The following is a 25,298-nucleotide window of genomic DNA, read 5'->3' as shown; positions in this document are numbered from 1 at the left end:
CCCAACGACCAGATGCCTGCGATCAGACATCTTAACCCCTATCCCTAGGGGATAAAAGAGATGTCTAGGGGCAGAGTATCCCTTTAAGGGGGTTAAAAAATTTTATGCATTAATGTGTAACAACTTAGTATAAGTTTATAGTACAAACATATAAAAAATAAATAAAAAACTATAAAGTCAATGGAAAGAGTAGATGGAGAAAAGGGATAAGAGATGAGAGGAAAAGAGAGTGCTAGAAAGATAGAGAGCCTGCTGTCTTAATCCTATGATTTCTTGATTTATGGCTTTGTTTGCAAAGTACAGCTCTGTTTTGCAATATAGTCCCCGCCCATCTCCAACCAGTTTTGGAATGAAGGCCACTAATGCTATACTGACATAAAATACAATGTTAAACTGGCCATGGGTACCATGTAAGCATATAGATGATTAAAGGAAATTTTATGGAAAGTGTTCTAGTAAACAATGGTGGGATTGTACAGTATGTAATGTATAAATCCCTATAGTATGTGTTCCTTCCATCACTAACTAATCTCATCATCAGCTAATATACATACCCTGTATCCAACATCCTCCATGAGGACAGATGAATCCACTACACAACCAGCTTGCCATAAGGTCTCCTTTATACTGCATCCATAGAAAAACACATTCTTTCTTTGCGAATGGCCATGATAATCACAGAAAACCTGCAGACAAAGATAGCATTTAAATGCAAAACACCAGCTTTTATGTGCCTCCGTTATGTTTTCCTTTGGCTACTTAGTTGTAAAGAACAATTGTGTACTGGAATTTTTCATTTTTATTTTTTTATTTTTATTTAGTTTAATTCATGTTTACTCTTTTTAATTCAATTATAGGCTGCCTGTTTTTATGTCCCCCAGTCATCATTTAATACATTGTCTCTAAAGGGCAGAGGTTCCCTTGCTGTAGGCAATAGCTGCAGGGTTGACCTGACAGGTAGGTAGCAGCACAGTTTTAACTGTTTATTAGAAATGAAGCAAACTAACAAGGTCTGCATATTAAAGCACAGATACTATTAAATAATCATTAATATAGACTCATCTGCCCCTTCTCCATGAAGTTAGCAGCTATTATATCTACTAGACATATTTCAATTAGACATTTCCCTCCCAATATGTGCTCCTCGGTCCAGCACTATCGTTTTTTTTTTTTTTGTTTTTTTTTTTCATATGATGAATTTCTTCAGAGACAAAATCTGACTTGGGAAAAACAGAAAGTAGTAATACTCTAGGGAGAGAGCTGAAGTCAGACAAGTCTACACTATGTTCTGGTTGGTAATTCTCCATAAACCACAGTGCAGAAAAGTAGCACTTGGCATGTACAATGAAGTATCCATGGCTATCAAACAGTTGTTCATTTACTTTAAAATAAAAAAAACATGAAAAATAAAAAAGGTCATAACAACATGTTATCAATGATACTATTTATTAAAGAGGTACTCCGGTGGAAACCTTACATTTTTTTTTTAAATCAACTGGTGCCAGAAAGTTAAACAGATTTGTTAATTACTTCTATTAAAAAATCTTAATCCTTCCAGTACTTATTAGCTGCTGATAACTACAGAGGAAATTGTTTTCTTTTTGGAACACAGTGCTCTCTGCTGACATCTCTGTCCATTTTAGGAACTGTCCAGAGCAGAATATGTTTGCTATGGGGATTTTCTCCTACTCTGGACAGTTCTTAAAATGTACAGAAATGTCAGCAGAGAGCACTGTGCTCGAGATGTCAGCATTAAAAAAAAAATGACATTGCATGCGTGATTAATGATGATGGCAACAAATAGCCCCATAATGCCTGGTCAGTGTCTGGGCATGTTGGGAGCTGTAGTTAGCCTGTAGTGTACTTCTTCTGCAAGCTAGTAGCCAATAAACTATGGTTGTTGGTATAATAAAACACTACTATCTAATATGGTCCAGCAGTGGCTCTGTCTACAATTGCTCACCAACCAGAATGAACACAAGGGTCAAAGGCGCAATATAATGCACACCCACGGTAACTGTAATCCAAAAAATATATCTTTATTACATATAAATATTACAAAACGTAAACAATACAGTTAAAACCAATTAAAAAAGGCCCAAATGGCCACTGCACAAACGAGGGGGGGGGGGGGGGGGACCCCCTAACAAAAAGAGGGGGAGAAACCCCACCCAGGGCACCTGCCTCCACAAATAAACAGGTTATCAACCTATCATACAACAAGAATGTTAAATCAATACAGTCCTGTCCCCACAACACTAATAATGTATATACAACCTGAGTATCCTTAATATATAGCACAGGGGACTGGTAGTGGAGGACAATAGATGGAGGAGTAGTACGGCAGGTGCCCCCCTAGAGACCTCACGCGTTCCGTTGCCCGTCAGCAACTTCCTCAGGGGTGTTGTGCCTCCTTGATTTAGTCTCTGCCATATATACCAAACATAATTAACCTAATTATAGTGAAGGAGTTACCTGTTTGTCCATTGTATCCCATCTCCGGGCATTAACCCGCTTGTACTTCCGGGTACAGAGAAGGTTACATCCGCTCCATGATCCACATCCGCTCCGTCACTCTCTTACAGCTGCGTCCCACACACACACACACACACATCACTTGCGCATGCGCAGAGTATATTCCATATCCACGACTAAGGATCTCTCATATGCGATCACTGCGGCTGCGCGTCTCCACTCATACACACTCTTCACAGCTCATCAGTCACACAACACAACCCTCATATCGCACTCATGCGCACCACCACTCATATCCCCACAATCTATTCGCACCAATCTACCACACAACGGAGTTCCCTTTCACCACGCATGCACATCTCAGTTATCATCCCTATAGTTCATACAAATATATTAATCTCTGCACAAGACATCCTCTTTAGAAATCACATCTTATTGCTGTTTTATGCCCATATGGGGATGTCAATTAACATAACTCAAACACTGTTTTAGCTCCATATAACAAAATGCAGTTATCATTCCCATAGTTCACATATATTAATCTCTACATAAGGCATCCTTTTTAGGAATTGCATCTTATTGCATATATAATAATATACTTTTACAGAGTTCAAGTACTGCTTTAACGCCATACAACAAAATACATGTAATAGCATACTCAAGGATCCCTGCATCCACTCAATGACCATATCTTCCTATATTTATATGATACAGATGGGTATCAAACCATAACAGTCTATATATAAGGCAGGTGCCCTGGGTGGGGTTTCTCCCCTTCTTTTTGTTAGGGCCGCCCCCCTTGTTTGTGCAGTGGCCATTTGGGCCTTTTTAAATTGGTTTTAACTGTATTGTCTGCGTTTTGTAATATTTATATGTAATATAGATATATTTTTTGAATTACAGTTACCGTGGGTGTGCAATATATTGCGTATTTCTTTCTCTTTTCCTGTGTAGTTATAGTTGTTTGGTACGCTTAATAGCACCCCTTTGTATATGATGCTGAGCCCGCCTGTCTTTTATATACAAGGGTCAAAGGCACACATATTAAGAAGGAATAACCACACAGAGGTATTATAAACCTATATTAAACTTTAACATACCTTCTGCCACTCTCTGGTATTGGTCTCTGTCCTTTGGTGTGATCTTCTTCCTGCTTTTCCTGAATGACACGTCAGACTGCTGCTCAGCTTGTCGAGGACTGCAGCAGTGTCCCACCTTGGCTGGTGATAGGCTGAGCAGCAGTGTGATACTGTTTAAATCCAGGTAAAAACAGACGGCACTGGTGATAACGTGGGTGCCCATGGACCAGGACTGTAGCAATAGTAGAATAAATTCCAGAACTCCCAAATCTTCAAACAAGTCATTTTTCTCTTTATTTAGGCTAAATAAAAAAGAGAAATAAAGATTTGCATGAAGATTTAGGAGTGCCAGGATTTATTCCACTGTTGAAACTGTTTAAAGGCTGGGCCCAGGACTGTTACATCACCGGGAAATACGAGACATCACTATGGCTGACGATTAGCTGAGCGCAGTGTGACACGTTGGCACCAAAAGCAGGAAGAAGACTGGGACCAGAGGACGGAAGAGGGATTCCAGCAGCACCAGGGAAACGGCAGAAGGTAATCAACGTTTATTATTTTAGTTGTAGCAGTCCAGGCATGGTAACATTTTATTTATTTTTTTGTTGTTGCTGGAGTTCTCCTTTAAATGGCATAATAATAGGATAACATTAGTATGAACAAGTACTAAAGATATTTGTTATCATATCAATAATATAGTTTTGTATTTAAAATTGTAGTGGTTAACGGAAAAGGAGGCACAGTATGCTCTACTGATATTTTTAATGGTTTTACTATTATTGTTAAACCATTATAAAAATTATACCATAACCAATGACAATCTCAGCAGAAGATATAGAAGATGTATACTTCCCTCCAGAGGATATAAAATGCTCTTGGTATTGCTTGTGAGCTGAAATCAATGAGTTTTTAGACATGGAAGAAATCAGTGGCATTGTCTTGTCATATAATGGCAGGCCTAAGTCAGAGATCAATACTTTTCATATATATTGACAATTTACTATGGAATCAGGCCAGGCTCTGCAGGTATCTAGGAACAGCAATGCCCAGAGAAGAGGTAGTGCTGGGCTCATATCACTCGAATATATCATTTTCTTGGCACTTACTACCCACTGGGGTTTGCAATTGCTCTCAGTCCACACATAGGGTCCATGTGTTTGCTAAAACTATACTAAAACCTAATCTAATGAATTTGTTAGAGCATGCCAGGCAGCACAGCATGACAAAGACTGGAGAAGTGCAAAACAATCCTTTAAAAAATGAAGGCAATCAGAATGGAAATGCTCTTGGCTTTAAAATGCTAAATAAATGCTAAAAATATAATTGCTCATCGTTTTATAGTTTTTGTAAGTAATGTCAGTGTTTTGTTTTGCTTATATGGTGCAGCATAGGTTATTATTAGAGAATAATGTAGAGGTTCTTCTGTATGCCTTGTACTTACTTATTGTGACTCATGTGGCAGGAATGGGAAATGCTCCATTTTGGATGTAAACCTATCATAGAAATGGTTCTGTTATACGGCCAATGCATTTCCAGGCTTTGAATGTGGTGTTTAAACATGGCACCTGATCTTCTGCTGTATTGGAGTTCACCTAGCTGAGGTCAGTTTACATCCCTTTTCTTATTCAAAGTGCCTTTTTTAGAGAAATATCATCATTAGGTGAAAGTGATTTGACCTAAAATCACAATTTGGGCATTTTTTTAAAGATTTAAAGTCTTTAGGCTGTATTTGCACAATTTTTTCCACAATTTTAAGAAAATCACTACACAAACAGAAATATTGCAACAAGAAATGCAATGTGCAAGCACAGCCCCAGGGAGGGTGTATATATAACTTCTAAATATCCTGATTCCATAGAGATAGCAGCAGCAGCATACAGGTCTGGGTAGGGGTGAAGATGTCCTCCTGTAGTTCACATGAAGCAACTTAAAGGGGTACTTCACCCCTAGACACCTTATCCTCTATCCAAACCCCCGCAATATAGCAAGCAGCACCCACCTGTAACTGCTTCTGGAAACGCTGGAGGCTCTCAGGCTAATTCCTCCCGACCATGGGGACGGAAGATCGTGACGTCAAGACTCCGCCCCCGTGTGATGTCACGCCCTGCCCCCTCAATGCAAGTCTATGGGAGGGGGCGTGATGTCACACTGGGGCAGTCACGCCCCCTCCCATAGACTTGCATTGAGGGGGCGGGGCTTGACATCACACGGGGGCTGAGTCGTGACGTCATGATCTTCCGTCCCCGTGGTCGGGAGGAATTACTCTGAGAGCCTCCAGCATTTCCGGAAGTAGTTACAGGTGGGTGCTGCTTGCTATATTGCGGGGGTCCCCAGTGGCGGGACCCCAGCAATCTGACATCTTATCCTTTGGATAGAGGATAAGATGTCTAGGGGCGGAGTACCCCTTTAACCCCGGACTTGACTTTGTTTCAACACATTAAAGGGGTACTCCGGTGAAAACCTTTTTTCTTTTAAATCAACTGGTGCCAGAAAGTTAAACAGATTTGTAAATTACTTCTATTAAAAAATCTTATTCCTTCCTGTACTTATTAGCTGCTGAATACTACAGAGGAAATTATTTTTCTTTTTGTAATTCTCTCTGATGACATCGCGAGCACAGTGCTCTTTGCTGACGTCATTATTATAATAATAACTCTTTATTTATTGTTGTCCTTAGTGGGATTTGAACCCAATGCCCAGCACTGCAAGGCAGCAGTGCTAACAACTGAGCCACCATGCTGCCCTTAGCATACATCTGCTCTGCACGGTTGCTAAAATGGACAGAGATGTCAGCAGAGAGCACTGTGCTCGTGATGTCATCAGTGTTCCAAAAAAATTTCCTCTGTAGCATTCAGAAGCTAATAAGTACTGGAAGGATTAAGATTTTTTAATAGAAGTAATTTACAAATATGTTTAACTTTCTGCCACCAGTTGATTTAAAAGAATAAAGGTTTTCACCAGAGTACCCCTTTAAGCAGAGTGATTTTCTAGAAGCCATACTTGTGTGAAATGAAACTAATGAATGCAGCTGTTATGAAATAAAACAAATGAGGTTGCACAACTGGTAATGGTGAACATGCATGATATGAGCAACCCCCCCTCCTCCCAAAAAAAAATAAATGGTGTGCTTCAAGTTTATAAAACCTTAAGGTATCTTCTTACCAGTAACTTTTTTGTTGATATTATTGAACTTTAATTAAAATTATTAAAATTGAATATAAATAAGTTAAGAAGGATTATTTCAACTTTTATAATAAAAACTATCAGAAACCATAATTCGAAGCAACATTACCTGTAACAGGGCCCCTTAATCAAATTTTATTTGCAGTGTAAGCCTCCTCATATGGGGCAGACAGACCTTTTGTGATTCCTTATGCTCAAGGGCTCGTGCCCAATTGTTGCATTCAGCACCACTATAGTTTTGCCTCTGAATATTCTAAATACTTCTTATTTAACTCAGAATGTTCATAACTTTGATAAAGACTCACAACATAAACTATCTGATGGTAAACTAAAGCTAATTGATAGCATTTATTAAATCCCCAAAATATTTAGGGCCAAACAAACGTCCAATTTTTCTTGCTTTTTATTCATGCATGTAAAAGCATTCAAACACCAGAACCAACATGTTTGAGCATACCGTGCTATTGCTCATAGCATGAGTGGCCATGACTAAGAGCATGAAGTATGCTCGAAACATGTAGGCGTGTCTGAACTCTGGATGCTTTTACGTTCAAAATAAAAGCTTATGTTCAGTTTAATCTCCAGGTTTATTATTAGCTCAAACGATCTAACTAGGATTTTGTTTGTGCATCATGTGGCAGATTGCATTTTACCAGGTGAGCTGATGTCTCTGCTAACTAGAAACAGTATTTTACCTTTCTTGCTTTCCTGATCACTGTTAAAATTATATGAATGGTGTGCATTAGAGATGAGCAAATTTTAGAAAAATTTGATTCAGCCGATTTGCCAATTTTTTTTTTTTTTTTTTATCGTTTTGATCCGAATAAATTCTCGGCAAATTTTTATTGGTAATGTATTTTAATAATGTGTTTAATAAAGTGTGTGTGTTTAACTTTTTATTTTTTATATGTTTTAGGTAGTACTACTTCTCCCAGCATGGAACAGACTGCTTCATGATGGGAGTAGTAGTACCTGTGCTAATAGATAGATCGCCCCGGGTGTCACTCCTGACAACCGCTGCGATTGCCCTGTATAATGTATAGATGCAGGTTGCTTTCTCGCATCTATATAGGATGTCAGGAGTGACATCCGCTATGATCTGTCCTCAACTGCAGGTACTACTGCTTCCAACATGGAGCACACTCTGCTCCATGCTGGGAGCTGAAGTACCTGCATTAATAGACAGATTGCAGCGGGTGTCACTTCTGACACCCGATGCGATCATCCTGTATAATGTATAGATGCGGGCGGATGGCCGCTCTTCTCTGGTCCCACTATAGTATGAGTATATGCTGTATATATATATATATATATATATATATATATATATATATATTCATATTTTTTGCAGAGAGCTGTGAGTGGCTGGAACCATCTGGCCTATCACAGCTCTGCAGTAAATATGAATATGTGATGTGACTTCTATTCACATCACCGGCCAGCTGGAGTATAGTGCAGAGAAGAGAGCTCAGGAGAAAGGCGCTCCATCTCTGCAATAGAAAGGACAATCGCATCAGGTGTCAGGAGTGACACCCAGGGCGATCTGTCTATTAGTACAGGTACTACAGCTCCAATCATGGAACAGTGTTCCATGCTGGGAGTAGTAGTACTACTTAAAAAATGTAAAACATTTAGAAAAAAAAGTGAAACACACACACTTTGTTAAACACAATATTAAAATACATTACTAAAAAAAAATTAAATTAACTATCAAAAATAGATTATTTTTACATATAAATGGCCCCTTTCTACATTTTTATTATTGCCGGCTACATTTTAAGGTCCCTGCTGCTCCTGAAAATGGAAAGACAAAAAAAAAAAAATAAAAAAATGTTGATGTTAATTTTTAACCCTTAACCCCATTTGAGCCTTAAGGACAATTTTATTTTTACGTTTTCGTTTTTTCCTCCTCGCTTTCAAAAAATCATAACTCTTTTCTATTTTCATCCACAGACTAGTATGAGGGCTTGTTTTTTGCATGACCAGTTGTCCTTTGTAATGCCATCACTCACTTTACCATAAAATTTATGGCGCAACCAAAAAAATTCTATTTGTGTGGGGAAATTAAAAAGAAAACTGCAATTTTGCACATTTTGCAAGGTTTCGTTTTCATGCTGTACAATTTATGGTAAAAATTACGTCTTTCTTATTCTTTGGGTCAATATGATTAAAATGATACCCATGATAACATACTATTGTTGCGCTTAAAAAAAAAAAATCACTAACTTTTTAACCAAATTAGTATGCTTAACCCCTTAAGGACTCAGGGTTTTTCCGTTTTTGCACTTTCGTTTTTTCCTCCTTACCTTTTAAAAATCATAACCCTTTCAATTTTCCACCTAAAAATCCATATTATGGCTTATTTTTTGCGTCACCAATTCTACTTTGCAGTGACATTAGTCATTTTACCCAAAAATGCACGGCGAAACGGAAAAAAAAATCATTGTGCGACAAAATCGAAAAAAAAAACGCCATTTTGTAACTTTTGGGGGCTTTCGTTTCTACGCAGTGCATATTTCGGTAAAAATTACACCTTATCATTATTCTGTAGGTCCATACGGTTAAAATGATACCCTACTTATATAGGTTTGATTTTGTCGCACTTCTGGAAAAAATCATAACTACATGCAGGAAAATTTATACGTTTAAAAATGTCATCTTCTGACCCCTATAACTTTTTTATTTTTCCATGTATGGGGTGGTATGAGGACTCATTTTTTGCGCCGTGATCTGAAGTTTTTATCAGTATGATTTTTGTTTTGATCGGACTTTTTGATCACTTTTTATTCATTTTTTAATGACATAAAAAGTGACCAAAATACGCTTTTTTGGACTTTGGAATTTTTTTGCGCGTACGCCATTGACCGTACGGCTTAATTAATGATATATTTTTATAGTTCGGACATTTACGCACGTGGCGATACCACATATGTTTATTTTTTATTTTTTTTACACAGTTTTATTTTTTTTATGGGAAAAGGGGGGTGATTCAAACTTTTATTAGGGAAGGGGTTAAATGACCTTTATTAACACTTTTTTTTTACTTTTTTTTTGCAGTGTTATAGGTCCCATAGGGACCTATAACACTGCACACACTGATCTCTAATGCTGATCACTGGCGTGTATTAACACGCCTGTGATCAGCATTATCGGCGCTTGACTGCTCCTGCCTGGATCTCAGGCACGGAGCAGTCATTCGTCGATCGGACACCGGGGAGGCAGGTAAGAGCCCTCCCGGTGTCCGATCAGCTGTTCGGGACGCCGCGATTTCACCGCGGCGGTCCCGAACAGCCCGACTGAGCAGCCGGGTCACTTTCACTTTCACTTTAGAAGCAGCGGTCAGCTTTGACCGCCGCTTCTAAAGGGTTAATACCGCACATCGCCGCGATCGGCGATGTGTGGTATTAGCCGCGGGTCCCGGCCGTTGATTAGCGCCGGGACCCACGCGATATGATGCGGGATCGCGGCGCGATCCCGCTTCATATCGCGGGAGCCAGCGCAGGACGTAAATATACGTCCTGCATCGTTAAGGGGTTAAAAACCCCCTATTTTGAAGACCTATAACTTTTTCATTTGTCCGTATAAGCGGCGGTATGGGGCTAATTTTTTGCGCCATGATCTGTACTTTTTATTGATACCATATTTGCTTATATAAAACTTTTAATACATTTTTTATTCATTTTTTTGGAATAAAATGTTATTAAAAAAAGCAGCTGTTTTGGACTTTTTTTTTACGTTCATGCCGCTCACCGTACGGTATCATTAACATTTTATTTTAATTGTTCGGATATTTACGCACGCGGCGATATTGTTTTACAGTTTTTGGGGGTGAAATAGGGAAAATGGGACAATTTAAGTTTTTATTGAGGGAGGGGGTTTTTCAAATTTTTTTTACTTTTTTTAAATACTTTTTTTACTTTTATTTTTACACTTTAATAGTCCCCATAGGGGACAATTAATAGCAATCACTTGATTGCTAACACTGTTCAGTGCTATGCATAGGACATAGCACTGATCAATATTATCGGTCATCTTCTGCTCTGGTCTGCTCGATCGCAGACCAGAGCAGAAGACCCATTGAAGGCAGCCGAGGCAGGTGAGGGGACCTCCATCTGCCGTTCTGGATGATTGGATCGCAGCGGCAGCACTGCGGGCGATCCGGTCATCCATTTTGGTGACCGCGATGCTGCAGATGCCGTGCTGCAATCGCGGATGTCCGCCATTACCGATGGATCCCTGGCTGCTATCAACAGCCGGGACCTGCAGCACATGGCCCGAGCATTGCTCCGATGTTCGCGATTATGCATAGGACCTAAATGTACGTCCTGGTACGTTCAGTACCAGCTCACCAGGACGTACATTTACATCCGGCATCATTAAGGGGTTAAGGACCAAGCCCATTTTCACCTTAAAGGGTTACTCCACCCCTAGACATCTTATACCCTATCCAAAAGATAGGGGATAAGATGTCTGATCGCTGGGGTCCCGCCGCTGGGGACCCCCGCAATATACCATGCAGCACCCATCTGTATCTGCTTCCGGCAGCGCTGGAGGTTCTGGCTCCCGACAACGGGAATGGAAGATTGTGATATAACGACTCCACCCCCTATGGGAGAGGGCGTGATGGGGTAAACCTCCAGCTGTTGCAAAAGTATAACTCCCAGCATGCACTGACAGACCGTAGTTGTAGTTTTGCAAAATCTAGAAGGCCACAGTTTAGAGACCACTGCACAGTAACTTTTGGGGGCTTCCGTTTCTAGGCAGTGGGTTCTTCGGTAAAAATGGTACCTTATCATTATTCTTTAGATCCATATGGTTAAAATCATACTCTACTTATACATTTTTGATGTTGTCGTACTTCTGGAAAAAATCTACATGGAAAATGTATACGTTTAAAAATGTCCTCTTCTGACCCCTAAAACTTTTTATTTTTCCGCATATAGGGATGTATGAGGGCTCAGTTTTTGCGGCGTGATCTGATGTGTTTATTGGTACCATTTTTGTTTTAATCAGACTTTTTGATTGCTTTTTATTCATTTTTTTTATGGTATAAAAAATGTGACCAAAAATACGCTATTTTGGACTTTGGAATTTTCTTATGTGTACGCCATTGACCGTGCGGTTTAATTAACATTTTTTTTTTTATAATTCGGACATTTATGCATGTGGTGATATTACATATGTTTATATTTATTTTTATTTACATATTTTTTTTTTATTTAATGGGAAAAGGGGTTGATTCAGATTATTATTAGAGAAGGGGTTAAATCACATTTATTAACACTTTATTTTCACTTTTTATAGGGGGCTATAACATTGCACACACTGATTTCCTACACTGATTACTGCCATGCATTAACGTGGCATTGATCAGTGCTATCGCCGCTCAACTGCTCCTGCCTGTATCTCAGGCATGGAGCAGTCATTCTGCAATCGGACACACAGGACTCAGTTAGGGATCCTCCTCGTATCCTGCAAGCTGTTCGGGACACCGCAATTTCACCGTGGCGGTCCCAAACAGCCTGACTGAGCTGCCGGGATGGTTTCGGTTTCACTTCAGATGCGGCGGTCAACTTTGATCACCGCGTCTGAAGGGTTAATACCGGGCGTGACCCCGCATTATATCGCCGTAACCTGCGCAGGACGTAAATTTACGTCCTGCATCTTTAAGGGGTTAATATTGTGTTTAATAAGTGTGTGTTTCACTTTTTTTCTCTATTTTTATTTTTAGGTAGTACTACTACTCCCAGCATGGAACAGACTGTTTCATGATGAGAGCTGTAGTACCTGTACTAATAGACAGATCGCTCCGGATGTCACTCCTGATGCAATTGTCCTTTATATTGCAGAGATGGAGCGGCTTTCTCCTGCACTCGCATCACTGCACTATACTCTGGCCGGCCAGTGATGTGACTAGAATTCCCATCACATTCATATTTCCCACAGAAAGCTGTGATTGGCCAGATGGCTGGAACCAATCACAGCTCTCTGCAGGAAATATGAATAATAGGTATATATACGTCTATACGGCACATACTCATACTACAGTGGGACCAGAGAAGAGCGGCCGGCCCGCATCTATATATTATACAGGACAGCAACCAAGTAGACGCAGCAGCACTCCAGCGTAGTGAAAATAGTGACTTTTATTTATCACCAAGATGCAATAGCGACGTTTCAACCACCTCACGTGGCCGTCCTCAAGCCACACTTGAGGACGGCCACGTGAGGTGGTTGAAACGTCGCTATTGCATCTTGGTGATAAATAAAAATCACTATTTTCACTATGCTGGAGTGCTTCTGCGTCTACTTGGTTGCTGTATCTAATTGGGGCTCGAGGACCAGGGCCCATCCACAACAATTATGCAATGGGAACTCCTAATTAATAACACGACCCTACAGGTTATCAATCTATTTTCCTGTCTACTTACATAATCCGAAATGTGTATTCTTAGCAAGGGTTGGGGTTTTGTTTTTACCAACTCTTAAAATAAATTCATCTGGGTGATAAGATCTGCATATTTTTGCCAGACACTTGCAAAGGCACAAACTTCATTCCACTTTCGGAAAGAGGAGAGCACAGAAACTGTCCGAAGGGAGGTCCTTGAGGGGCCATTATTCTGGTAAACCTACTGAATGAAGGTGAGACAGATAGGGCCCCCTGTGCTAGAAATCTCCTGTGTGGATGTTTTTCTAAACCTAGTGATGATTAATCTGGAAAAAAATACCACAAAGTGATTGCCTGTATTATACACATGAGTAGATGGGAGCCATTGTAGTTCTGGAAAATGATGATTCCATAACAATAAAGCCCCCTGATAAGGTGGAACAGTATTATGGTTATACTGTAGATCTTATCTAATACAGAAGGATATGTTTAACACTTTTGCTCCATCATGATTAGCGAGGCTCGACAAGAAAGTGCATTCCACAACACCTGGGTTTAGCGGAAGTTGAGGAGCAGGGGGTGCCAGTACCGAACCCACAGCCAGTTAGTCATTGAGCTCTTAAAGTTCACACTGATGAAAATTTACTTTATGTTTAACCCCTTAAGGACCAAGGACGTACCGGTACGTCCTTGGTCCTGCTCTCCTGATATAATGCGGGGTTACACGGTAACCCCTCATCATATCATGGCGGGCCCGGCGTCATAGTGAAGCCGGGACCCGCCTCTAATAGCGCGCAGCGCCGATCGCGGCACCGCGAGCTATTAACCCTTTAGCCGCGCGCTCAGAGCTGAGCCACGCGACTAAAAGTGAAAGCGAAAGTTGCCGGCTAGCTCAATGGGCTGTTCGGGATAGCTGCGGCGAAATCGCGGCATCCCGAACAGCTTACAGGACAGCGGGAGGGCCCCTACCTGCCTCCTCGCTGTCCGATCGCCGAATGACTGCTCAGTGCCTGAGATTCAGGCAGGAGGATTGTCGATCACTGGTTTCCTATGCGAAAACAGTGATCAATGATGAAGATCAGTGTGTGCAGTGTTATAGGTCCATATGGGAGCTATAACACTGCAAAAAAAAAGTGAAAAAAAAGTGAATGAAGATCATTTAACTCCTCCCCTTTGAATCACCCCCCTTTTTCCATAAAAAAAAAAACAGTAAGTAAAAATAAAAACAAACATATATGGTATCTCCATAAATGTCCGAATTATAAAAATATATCATTAATTAAACCGCTCGGTCAATGGCGTGCGCGCAAAAAAATTCCAAAGTCCAAAATAGTGCATTTTTGGTCACTTTTTATATCATTTAAAAATGAATAAAAAGCGATCAATAAGTCCTATCAATGCAAAAAATGTACCGTTAAAAACTTCAGATCAAGTCGCAAAAAATTAGCCCTCATACCGCCCCATACACGGAAAAATAAAAAAGTTATAGGGGTCAGAAGATGACAATTTTAAACGTATTAATTATCCTGCATGTAGTTATGATTTTTTCCAGAAGTCCGACAAAATCAAACCTATATAAGTAGGGTATCATTTTAATCGTATGGACCTACAGAATAAAGATAAGGTGTCATTTTTACCGAAAAATTTACTACGTAGAAACGGAAGCCCCCAAAAGTTACAAAACAGCGTTTTTTTTTTTTCAATTTTGTCGCACAATGATTTTTTTTCCATTTCGCTGTAGATTTTTGGGCAAAATGACTGACGTCATTACAAAGTAGAATTGGTGGCGCAAAAAAAATAAGCCATCATATGGATTTTTAGGTGCAAAATTGAAAGAGTTATGATTTTTTAAAGCAAGGAGCAAAAAACGAAAATGCAAAAACGGAAAAAACCCCGGTCCTTAAGGGGTTAATAGACAAATCTTCCACCAGCTTAGGCTTCTTTCACACTGCCGTTAGGACACGGCAGAGTGACAGCCTTCGGGGGAGCCCGGGGGAGTAACCGGAGAAAAATTACTGCATGTGCCGTCTTTTTCTCCCGCTACTCCTGCTATCGGAGGGTTCTGAAGAATCCTATTATAGTAAATGGGATCCATTGGGACCCATTATTGCCCATTGAAAAAAAAAAAAAAAAAAAACGATTGAAAAGAACCTAATGGCCATTTAAGAACGGGGCACAGTGGCAGTGTGAAAGTAGGGGGATTGCAATGTGGAGCCCGTCTGCCCCCACATACACAAATCTCTTTCACAGCTGGTCGGAGAAGTCTATTGTGTTTGGGGATATATGCCAACAGTACACTGAACACATTGACTTGTGGGTTTGGTTTTCATCATCTGGAACAGCAACAGCCCGGGCACTTCTGACATCACTGCTCTGCTTCATCAGCTCCGTGAGTACAGCCTGAGTGAGATTTTGGAGCAGATTGATGACTTTGGCAGTGCCCAGCCTGTCAATCATGCTGGAGCTATTATAGCCTGAAGCGGTGTGACCACCACCGGATGAAGAACGTCCAGGGACTACTTACACCTGATTTACATACATCGTGTGGCAACTTATTTTCTCCAGGATCGCTGCCAGCTCTGAAGACTTCTAGATATAGTAAACAAGTTGCTTTTACCCTTTATAACCTGCTGACAAGCATTATAAGGGTACGTTCACACGTACGCAAATTTGATGCGCAGGATTTGATGTGCAGGATTTTCTCCTGCAGATTTAAATGTAAACTAAATGACTGAGCACAGCTTCTAATAGGCAGTTACAAATCCTGCGCCTCAAATCTGCGCAGTATCCTGTATGTGTGAACGTACCCTAAAGGGTAAAATCTGATGACATGTTCCCTTTAATGTTTAAAAAAAAATTGTTAGAATGTTCTTTCCAGTTTCAAACTAAAATATATGGTTAAAACAAAAGTGAGGAAAAGCAAAATCCAAGCAGCAGTAGTTCTAGTTACAAAAGCTGGTTCTCCAATATTGGCACTAACAAAGAAATTCTACAGACCAGTTAAAACTGTTATGTATGTGTATATATGTAATGTATATATTTAGTGCCTTTGTGAATATTTGTGCTGTGAATGATTTAGCATCCTGATCCATGTTTCCCTCTGCTGTGGATTATTATGCCTTTTTGTGTAAGTTATTCCATCCCCCTCCTCCTTAATTTTTAGTAAAGTAGTTGATCAGACTTAGTCCATGCTCAGTTATATTTATTTGGACAACACTATTATATATGTGACAACACAAAAATAACTATGGATGAGATTTATTGAAACTGTGCAGAGGAAATTTGACCAGTTGTCATTAGCAACCAGTCAGATTTCTTCTTTAAATATTCTTTAAAGATTGGTGGCTATGGGCAACTGGTTAATTTTATTCTGCACTTATTTTCACAGCTACCCCTATAAAAAAAAATAATAAAAAAAAAATATATATATATTTTTTTTTTTTTTTTTTTTTGTGGGCTCCCACCATTAGTGTTGCCAAATAAAACTATACCTCTTTACAGTATTTATCACATTACAGTATAACAAAGAATTTATGTAACATTGTAGCTTTGTAGTAGACTTACCAGTGATGTTCTACCAATGCTGTTCAGGTAGTACAATAGACCTTTTACATGATAAATAGTTGGTTGGAGATTGCTCTTTGGGGATAACCATTGTCTGTTTAAATCTTCACCATTTAGAGAACACCTGTGGCTAAAACAAAAAGAGAAAGATAGGATTTTATTTTCTGTTCCAGAATTGGATCATAAATTAAATGCCTATGACTGTAGAAGAACAATCAATTAATGAATTGGCTCATGTTTGATAGATTTGCAGTCACAACTTTAGACTTGTCTTTTCATGACAACTTGAAGTTGCATCAAAAATATGTGTGTAAACTCTGGTGTATTTGGCAGTATGTTGTAGTTAAAGCGGCACACCCCTGGAATTTATTTTATTTTTTTAAATCAACTGGTGCCAGAAAGTTAAACATACTTGTAAATTACTTCTATTTAAAAATCTTAATCCTTCCAGTACGTATCAGCTGCTATGTGCTCCACAGGAAATTATTTTCTTTTAGAATTTCCTTTCTGTCTGACCACAGTGCTCTCTGCTGACACCGCTGTCCAATTTAGGAGCTGTCTGGAGCAGGATAGGTTTGCTATAGGGATTTGCTCCTACTCTGGACAGTTCCTAAAATGGACAGAGGTGTCAGCAGAGAGCACTGTGATCAGACAGAAAGGAAATTCTGTCACTTGTTTTCTGCCGCACTATCCACAGGTAGTGGTGGATAGTGCAGGAGACGCTGATTAAAATTAGCCCTACCTTGTCCTGATCTGCGCCACAGTTCTCCCGCAATTGTAGTTTTATTATCTGGTGAAATCTTCCTGTAACTGGCACGGGCGGGGCTTCGGCGCTTAACCCCTTAAGGACGCAGGACGTAAATGTACGTCCTGGTGCGGTGGTACTTAACGCACCAGGACGTACATTTACGTCCTCAGCATAACCGCGGGCATCGGAGCGATGCCCGTGTCATGCGTGGCTGATCCCGGCTGCTGATCGCAGCCAGGGACCCGCTGGCAATGGCCGATGCCCGCGATCTCACGGGCGTCCGCCATTAACCCCTCAGGTGCCGGGATCAATACAGATCCCGGCATCTGCGGCAGTGCGCGATTTGAATGAATGATCGGATCGCCCGCAGCGCTGCTGCGGGGATCCAATCATTCATAACGCCGCACGGAGGTCCCCTCTCCTTCCTCCGTGCGGCTCCCGGCGTCTCCTGCTCTGGTCTGTGATCGAGCAGACCAGAGCAGAAGATCACCGAAAACACTGATCTGTTCTATGTCCTATACATAGAACAGATCAGTATTAGCAATCATGGTATTGCTATGAATAGTCCCCTATGGGGACTATTCAAGTGTAAAAAAAATGTAAAAAAAATGTAAACGTAAAAAAAAGTGGAAAATCCCCTCCCCCAATAAAAAAAGTAAAACGTCCGTTTTTTCCTATTTTACCCCCAAAAAGCGTAAAAGATTTTTTTTATAGACATTTGGTATCGCCGCGTGCGTAAATGTCCGAACTATTAAAATAAAATGTTAATGATCCCGTATGGTTAACGGCGTGAACGAAAAAAAAAAAAAGTCCAAAATTCCTACTTTTTTAATACATTTTATTTAAAAAAAATTTATAAAAAATGTATTAAAAGTTTTTTATATGCAAATGTGGTATCAAAAAAAATTAAAGATCATGGCGCAAAAAATGAGCCCCCATACCGCTGCTTATACGGAAAAATAAAAAAGTTATAGGTCATCAAAATAAAGGTATTATAAACGTACTAATTTGGTTAAAATGTTTGTGATTTTTTTTAAGCGCAACAATAATATAAAAGTATGTAATAATGGGTATCATTTTAATCGTATTGACCCTCAGAATAAAGAACACATGTCATTTTTACCATAAATTGTACGGCGTGAAAATGAAACCTTCCAAAATTAGCAAAATTGCGTTTTTCGTTTTCATTTCCCCACAAAAATAGTGTTTTTTGGTTGCGACATACATTTTATGATATAATGAGTTATGTCATTACAAAGGACAACTGGTCGCGCAAAAAACAAGCCCTCATACTAGTCTGTGGATGAAAATATGAAAGAGTTATGATTTTTAGAAGGCGAGAAGGAAAAAATGAAAACTTAAAAATTAAATTGTCTGAGTCCTTAAGGCCAAAATGGGCTGAGTCCTTAAGGGGTTAACTGGCACTGACGTCAGCGCCGCTTATGAATATTCATCCCCCCTCCCCCCAGTTAGGAGCAGCAAAGAGAGGGAAAACTGGAGGGAGGGGGGATGAATATTCATAAGCAGCGCTGATGTCAGTGCCAGTTAATCGCCTAAGCCCCGCCCGTGCCAGTTACAGGAAGATTTCAACAGATAATAAAACTAAAATTGTGGGAGAACGGCAGCGCAGATCCGGACAAGGTAGGGCTCATTTTAATCAGTGTCTCCTGAACTATCCACCAGTACCTGTGGATAGTGCGACAGAAAACAAGTGACAGTTTTCCTTTAATAAGTGTATGCAGAAAACAGCTTCAGGATACCCTAAACCACACCCCTTTTATTTAAAAGCCACCCCCCTTGGACAGAGGAGGTGCAAAAGTGATAAAAAAAATAACTGAAAAGTCACATATTTCTGAGCAAACTGAGGCTTGTGGCTTGACCCCTTTTTCCCAGAAAACTGGCAATTAAAGGGGTACTTCACGGGAAAACTTTTTTTTTAATTTTTTTTTTAAATCAACTGGTGCCAGAAAGTTAAACATATTTGTAAATGACTTCTATTTAAAAAATCCTAATACTTCCAGTACTTATGAGCTGCTGTATGATCCACAGGAAGTTCTTTTCTTTTTGAATTTCCTTTCTGTCTAACCACAGTGCTCTCTTCTGACACTTTTGTTCATGTCAGGAACTGTCCAGAGCAGGGTAGGTTTTCTATGGGGATATGCTCCTGCTCTGGACAGTTCCTAAAATGGACAGAGGTGTCAGCAGGGAGCACTGTGGTCAGACAGAAAGGAAATTCAAAAATAAAAGAAATGAATTTGGGTAGAAAAACAGACATGGTGCACATCTACAATCTTGTATAATGATCTGATTGCTTCTCAGCATAATATCAAAAACTAACAGGTTGTTAGTATACATTTTTGTTCAAAAAGTACAAGCCCACTCGCCACGTCAAGGCCACCTATCCAGAGTGGGTCCCTAACGTCCCTAGCATAAAATGGCGCAGCACCGGGCGGCGATCACCACCGCCGCGACGCCAATGCCCACAGGGGGGGGAACGACCCACTGGCAGAGCAGCCCCAATGCCACTCAAGCCAGTCTATGGGCCGCACCCTCCCGCAGACACGGCGCCACGGCAGCAACGGACACCGCACAGCACCACACCAGTGTGAACAGGGATGTAATAGCTCACTTACCATACTCTCCCAGTCAGACTGGGAGGCAGCTAGGAAAGAAATGGCCCATGTGCAGCTAACTACTGCTTATATAGGGTTGGGCTGAGGGGGTGGGGAAGAGTGCAGCACATGTTAAAACAAAGAAAAAGGAGGGGATAGAAATCACAGTGTGACTTCGGGTAGAAAAACAGACATGGTGCACATCTACAATCTTGTATAATGATCTGATTGCTTCTCAGCATAATATCAAAAACTAACAGGTTGTTAGTATACATTTTTGAGCAAAAAGTACAAGCCCACTCGCCACGTCAAGGCCACCTATCCAGAGTGGGTCCCTAACGTCCCTAGCATAAAATGGTGCAGCACCGGGCGGCGATCACCACCGCCGCGACACCAATGCCCACAGGGGGGAACAACCCACTGGCAGAGCAGCCCCAATGCCATTCAAACCAGTCTATGGGCCGCACCCCCCCCCCCCGCAGACGCGGCAGCAACGGACACCGCACAGCACCACACCAGTGTGAACAGGGATGTAATAGCTCACTTACCATACTCTCCCATTCAGACTGGGAGGCAGCTAGGAAAGAAATGGCCCATGTGCAGCTAACTACTGATTATATAGGGTTGGGCTGAGGGGGTGGGGAAGAGTGCAGCACATGTTAAAACAAAGAAAAAGGAGGGGATAGAAATTACAGTGTGAATTCGGGTAGAAAAACAGACATGGTGCACATCTACAATCTTGTGGGCATTGGCGTCGCGGCGGTGGTGGTCGCCGCCCAGTGCTGCACCATTTTATGCTAGGGACGTTAGGGACCCACTCTGGATAGGTGGCCTTGACGTGGCGAGTGGGCTTGTACTTTTTGATCAAAAATGTATACTAACAACCTGTTAGTTTTTGATATTATGCTGAGAAGCAATCAGATCATTATACAAGATTGTAGATGTGCACCATGTCTGTTTTTCTACCCGAATTCAAAAGTAAAAGAAATGCCAATGGATCATGCAGCAGCTGATAAGTACTTGAAGGATTAAGGTTTTTTAATGGAAGTAATTTACAAATCTGTTCAACTTTCTGGCACCAGTTGATTAAAAAAAAAAAAAAAAAAATTCCAGTGGAGTAATCGTTTAAGCCTTAACAAATTCCTTTCCTTGTCCCTAACCATCTTAGTAAACTGCGACACTGCAGTGACATAGACAAAATCAGGCAAAAGACATATGAAAATCTTACAATTTCTGTTTTATTTTTAGATATGCATGGAAAAGCCCTTTAACAGTTCTTTTCTCGAAGACAATAAAACGTTGGTGACTACTATTTTATTTACTCTTTTTGTTATCACACTAAGCCATTGTGAACTGCAGTCAAGGGTGAAGAAAAGAAACATATTGCTGATATTAAATATAAAGCAACAGGCTAGAAATGGTTTTGTCTGCTTCAATTTAATGAAAATATTTTTTTTTTACTCGCCAAGTCTTCTTTTAGTTGAAGTCTGCAATATTATTTTAATTAAATGAAACTGTTATTAAGTAATAAAAACACAGAAAGTGATATAAAGTGTGTTACCTCACAACCACAAACACCAGTAAATAAGTAAAAAAAAAAACCTCTTCAATTTGTTTTTGGATTATGAGTACAGTTATTTTATACAGCTTGCTTGTGTATTATTTCCACTGTAACCAAAGAAACATTTAATGTGAGTTACAACATCCAGTGCATAGTGTCTTGCATATGATAATGTGTGTTTTATTATTGTGGAAAACAAATGGTTGTATTCAACACAGGGTAGTCATAAAAACCGGTAGGATAGCAAAGAAACTCTTTCCTGCCTAGCACAAAATGAAGTATGGTTGGAAGTATGGATAATCTGAAGAGGGCGAGCAGCTAAGAGCTGAAATTTGGGGCGGCTGTAGTTGGATCCATTTAGGGAGCTGAGGAGGAATCTGGTGGGCATTGGAAATGTTTTACTTGCCGACCTACAAAGTGGCTTGGAAAGTCAGGACTGTAAATTTCAACTAGATTATAGAGCCTGGTTGGCTAATCAGACTAGGAAAGTCATTAAACAGTAAAGTCCTAAAACAGTAGGCAAACAGTGTAAGGGATAGCAAAGTTAGCAAAACTATCCTCTAGCTATTGGGGGGAGGAGAACTGGAGATAGGATTTAGAGGAACTTTGTGGCCCAAGTAAGGAGAGACCGCCACTGGGCACTAGCTTAGCAGAAAGCTTCATCTAAGTCAGTGCTCTTGAGGTCAGAATCTTATAGAAGGAAGTTCTAACCACACATCAGGCAGTCTTCTAATGTGAAGTAACACTGACGATATTGGGAGCTCTTGTGAAGTGAACAGGATCCTAAGACTTCTCATAAGACTACTCTCTTCTGAGTTATCTGTAATGTAAATATGCAGGGGGTATTGATGAAGCATTTTACTCTGTTATTGTTGGGTATATTTGGTGCAATCTTTTGGCGCAGTGCATTTTTTGCAACTTTTTTGCGACTTTTCATTTACTTGTGTTCTTGCTTTTTTGCCATGGTAGACATGTTTTGTGTTGTGTTTTTGCAGTGGTCAGGGATTTACGTGCTACTTTTTAGATTGTTGCTTAGGCGCAAATCTACACCGGTCTCAACTTGGTTTACAAACTGACAGTGTTATGAAAAAGTAGCACATTTGTCACAAGGGTGACATACAACATACAAAGTGGAGTCCTGAAGTAAGAAATGTGACCAGAACCATATTCATAACATGCCCTGTGCCATGTAATAAATTTGGAGCAGGAACACTGTTTCCACCGCATTAATTAATGGAGTAAAAAAACATTTACCTACTTCACTTTTCATGAATAGCCCCGCTATTTTTAATGCTAGCTTTAAGTGCTATCTAGTGTGAAAGTAACTAGTAAATTGCAAATTTTTGTTGAGATAACAACCACCAAGAGTGAAATTTCTAAGTTAGAAGGTTAAAGGGGTACTCCGCTGCTCAGCGTTTGGAATTTTTTTCCGAATGCTTAGAGCTGGCGCCAGGAGCTTGTGACATCATAGCACCACCCCCTCATGATGTCACACCCCACCCCCTCAATGCAAGTCTATGGGAGGGGGCGTGACAGCCAACACGCCCCCTCCCATAGACTTGCATTAAGGGGGCGGGGTGTGATGGCATGAGGGGGTGGGGCTATGATGTCAGAAGCTCCAGGCGCCAACTCTAAGCATTCGGAACAGCGGAGTACCCCTTTAAGTAAACTTTCCTGTTTGGATCTACCATCATCTACAGTTTGACCTCATGTTAAAGAGTCATACTTCACAAAAAACTTTGTAATATAACATCATACAGAGCACCATGTTGCAGCACACAAAATGTTATGGTTCTGTAGTAAAAAAAAAATCCTATAGTACAAAATTCTAATAGTTGGGTAGTCTGGATTGACTATGGCTCTGTAGTAACGAATATCGCTGCATGTGAATGAGGCTTAAATATTGCCTTACATTATTACTAATAATTTGCACACATATCATTTACAGAGGTTTATACACATATTAATACATAGATGAAAATTTCAGCCACTACAGACTACAGATATATTTCACATAAATAGCCTATCTTGCTGCCATCCGCAAAACACATCCATAGGAGGATAAATAACAGAAGATGCAGAGAGACATAAAGTAAATAGTTATGAAGAAAATTTAAGGCCACAGCTGGGAGGATAAACTTATTTTAAAATCTCCTGTCCATTACAGTTAAATGTCGAGACAGGACCCATCATAACTTGTGACTGATGGCTGATGTGATAATGGAGCCTTGGGCACTATAAGTCATAAAGTGTAAAGGGATGCAGAGATCTCAATGTTTATAGAACATCACCGCTCGCTGTGCATTGTAACAACAGTCACAGCAAAATAAGATGAATATCGACAGATATTTATTTATATATAAATAAAATGTAAAAAAATAGAAAATAGTCCAATCTTCCTCTGACATTATGAATAAGCAGCAAAATAGTATGAAGCATTCTGAATTTTTAAGCTGCAAAATGTTCTCTTGCCTCCAGTTTTTCAGGCAACCCTTGGAATAAACAATGCTGAAATAAAACTATGAGCTGCATACATTTTGCATAGTGCAGTACATTACTATACAGAACACATTTTAGTTACAATGGAAAATAACATTATTGCTCTCTGGCTTACTTGGAAATGAGGAACTGGAATGGAATTCTATAGAAAAAACAATATGAACATTATGATTTTTTTTTGTAAAAAATCCTAACAGTCTTCAATTTTAGTTTTTTTTATAAATATATATAAAACTTTAGAATTAAAGGGCAAGTTTCCTAAGAAAAGTTCCTATTTTTGTTAAATACATTTTTCATGTTAAACCTATTTTTTTTAACATATCCGTTTTTTAATTTTTCATTTTGCTACCTATATTTTAAAATAGTCCAGAAATAGTACAGTTTTCACTCTGACCACTGAGGCTATTAATGTGTCCACACTATTCTACTGAGGTCACTTAGTAGTTCTTACATTATACGCTCCGGCCGCACACGCTGGCCATGAGCGCATGGTCCTGTTACCTGCTGCTGCCGGCGGGGCTGGGACTTGCATCGCGGGAGGCGCCCGCATGCAATCCCCAGTCCGTCACTTACCTGTTGCTTCTCCTGCCCCTGCCTCTCTGCTCCGGCACGTGTGTACCCGTCCCCTAGGGCACGCTCGCGCCGGAGCTTTAAGATTTAAAGGGTCAGTGCGCTCATTAGTGTAATTCACCTGTGGCTCATTGATAAATTCTTCCACCCTCCCCACTTTCCTGACGGATCTTTTTTGCCTTGTGCCTGAGAGAAAGCATTCCTGAGAGTTGCCTCGCCGTGTATCTGATCCTTTGCTCTGTGAATTGACCTTGCTCCTCTGCTGCCTGCCTATTGACCTCCTTCTACATCCTGACTATGCTACTGTGCCTCTTGCCTTGACCTTCTGCTATCCTGACTACAAGCTGCCTTATCCCTCCTGTGCCTTGCATCTCCTCAGCCACCTGTGCGGTCGAGTCGTGCCTGGGTGCCGCCTGCCACAGCAAGTCCATCCTGCTTTGCGGTGGGCTCTAGTGAAAACCAGTGGCACCTTAGACTCCACTCCCTGCTACGGTCCGAGTCATCTGCCACACAGGTCCAGGGGATCCACATACACCGGAGTTTCTGTCTTCTGAAACGTGAGTGTTACAGTTGTCTTTTCTTTATCATCAGAGGCAAAATAACAATAGAAGATAACTCC

The 25,298-nt window shown here is 40.4% G+C and overlaps 1 protein-coding gene across 1 annotated transcript in view; it reads right to left on the bottom strand.

Moving 5' to 3' along the window:
* AGBL1 (AGBL carboxypeptidase 1) overlaps positions 1-25,298 on the bottom strand; it is a 791,487-nt gene that overhangs the window by 338,809 nt on the left and 427,380 nt on the right. The window contains exons 19-20 of the mRNA XM_056571891.1: positions 16,690-16,819; positions 555-686 (exon numbers count right to left, since the gene is read on the bottom strand). Coding sequence (XP_056427866.1) covers positions 555-686; positions 16,690-16,819 — 262 coding nt within the window. The remainder of the gene's footprint in view (positions 1-554; positions 687-16,689; positions 16,820-25,298) is intronic.

This window comes from Hyla sarda, chromosome 4 (genome assembly GCF_029499605.1).
Source record: "Hyla sarda isolate aHylSar1 chromosome 4, aHylSar1.hap1, whole genome shotgun sequence".
Taxonomy (NCBI): Eukaryota; Metazoa; Chordata; class Amphibia; order Anura; family Hylidae; genus Hyla; species Hyla sarda.
Note: the sequence above shows the minus strand (reverse complement) of the source record. Positions and strands in the feature narration are given on the sequence as shown.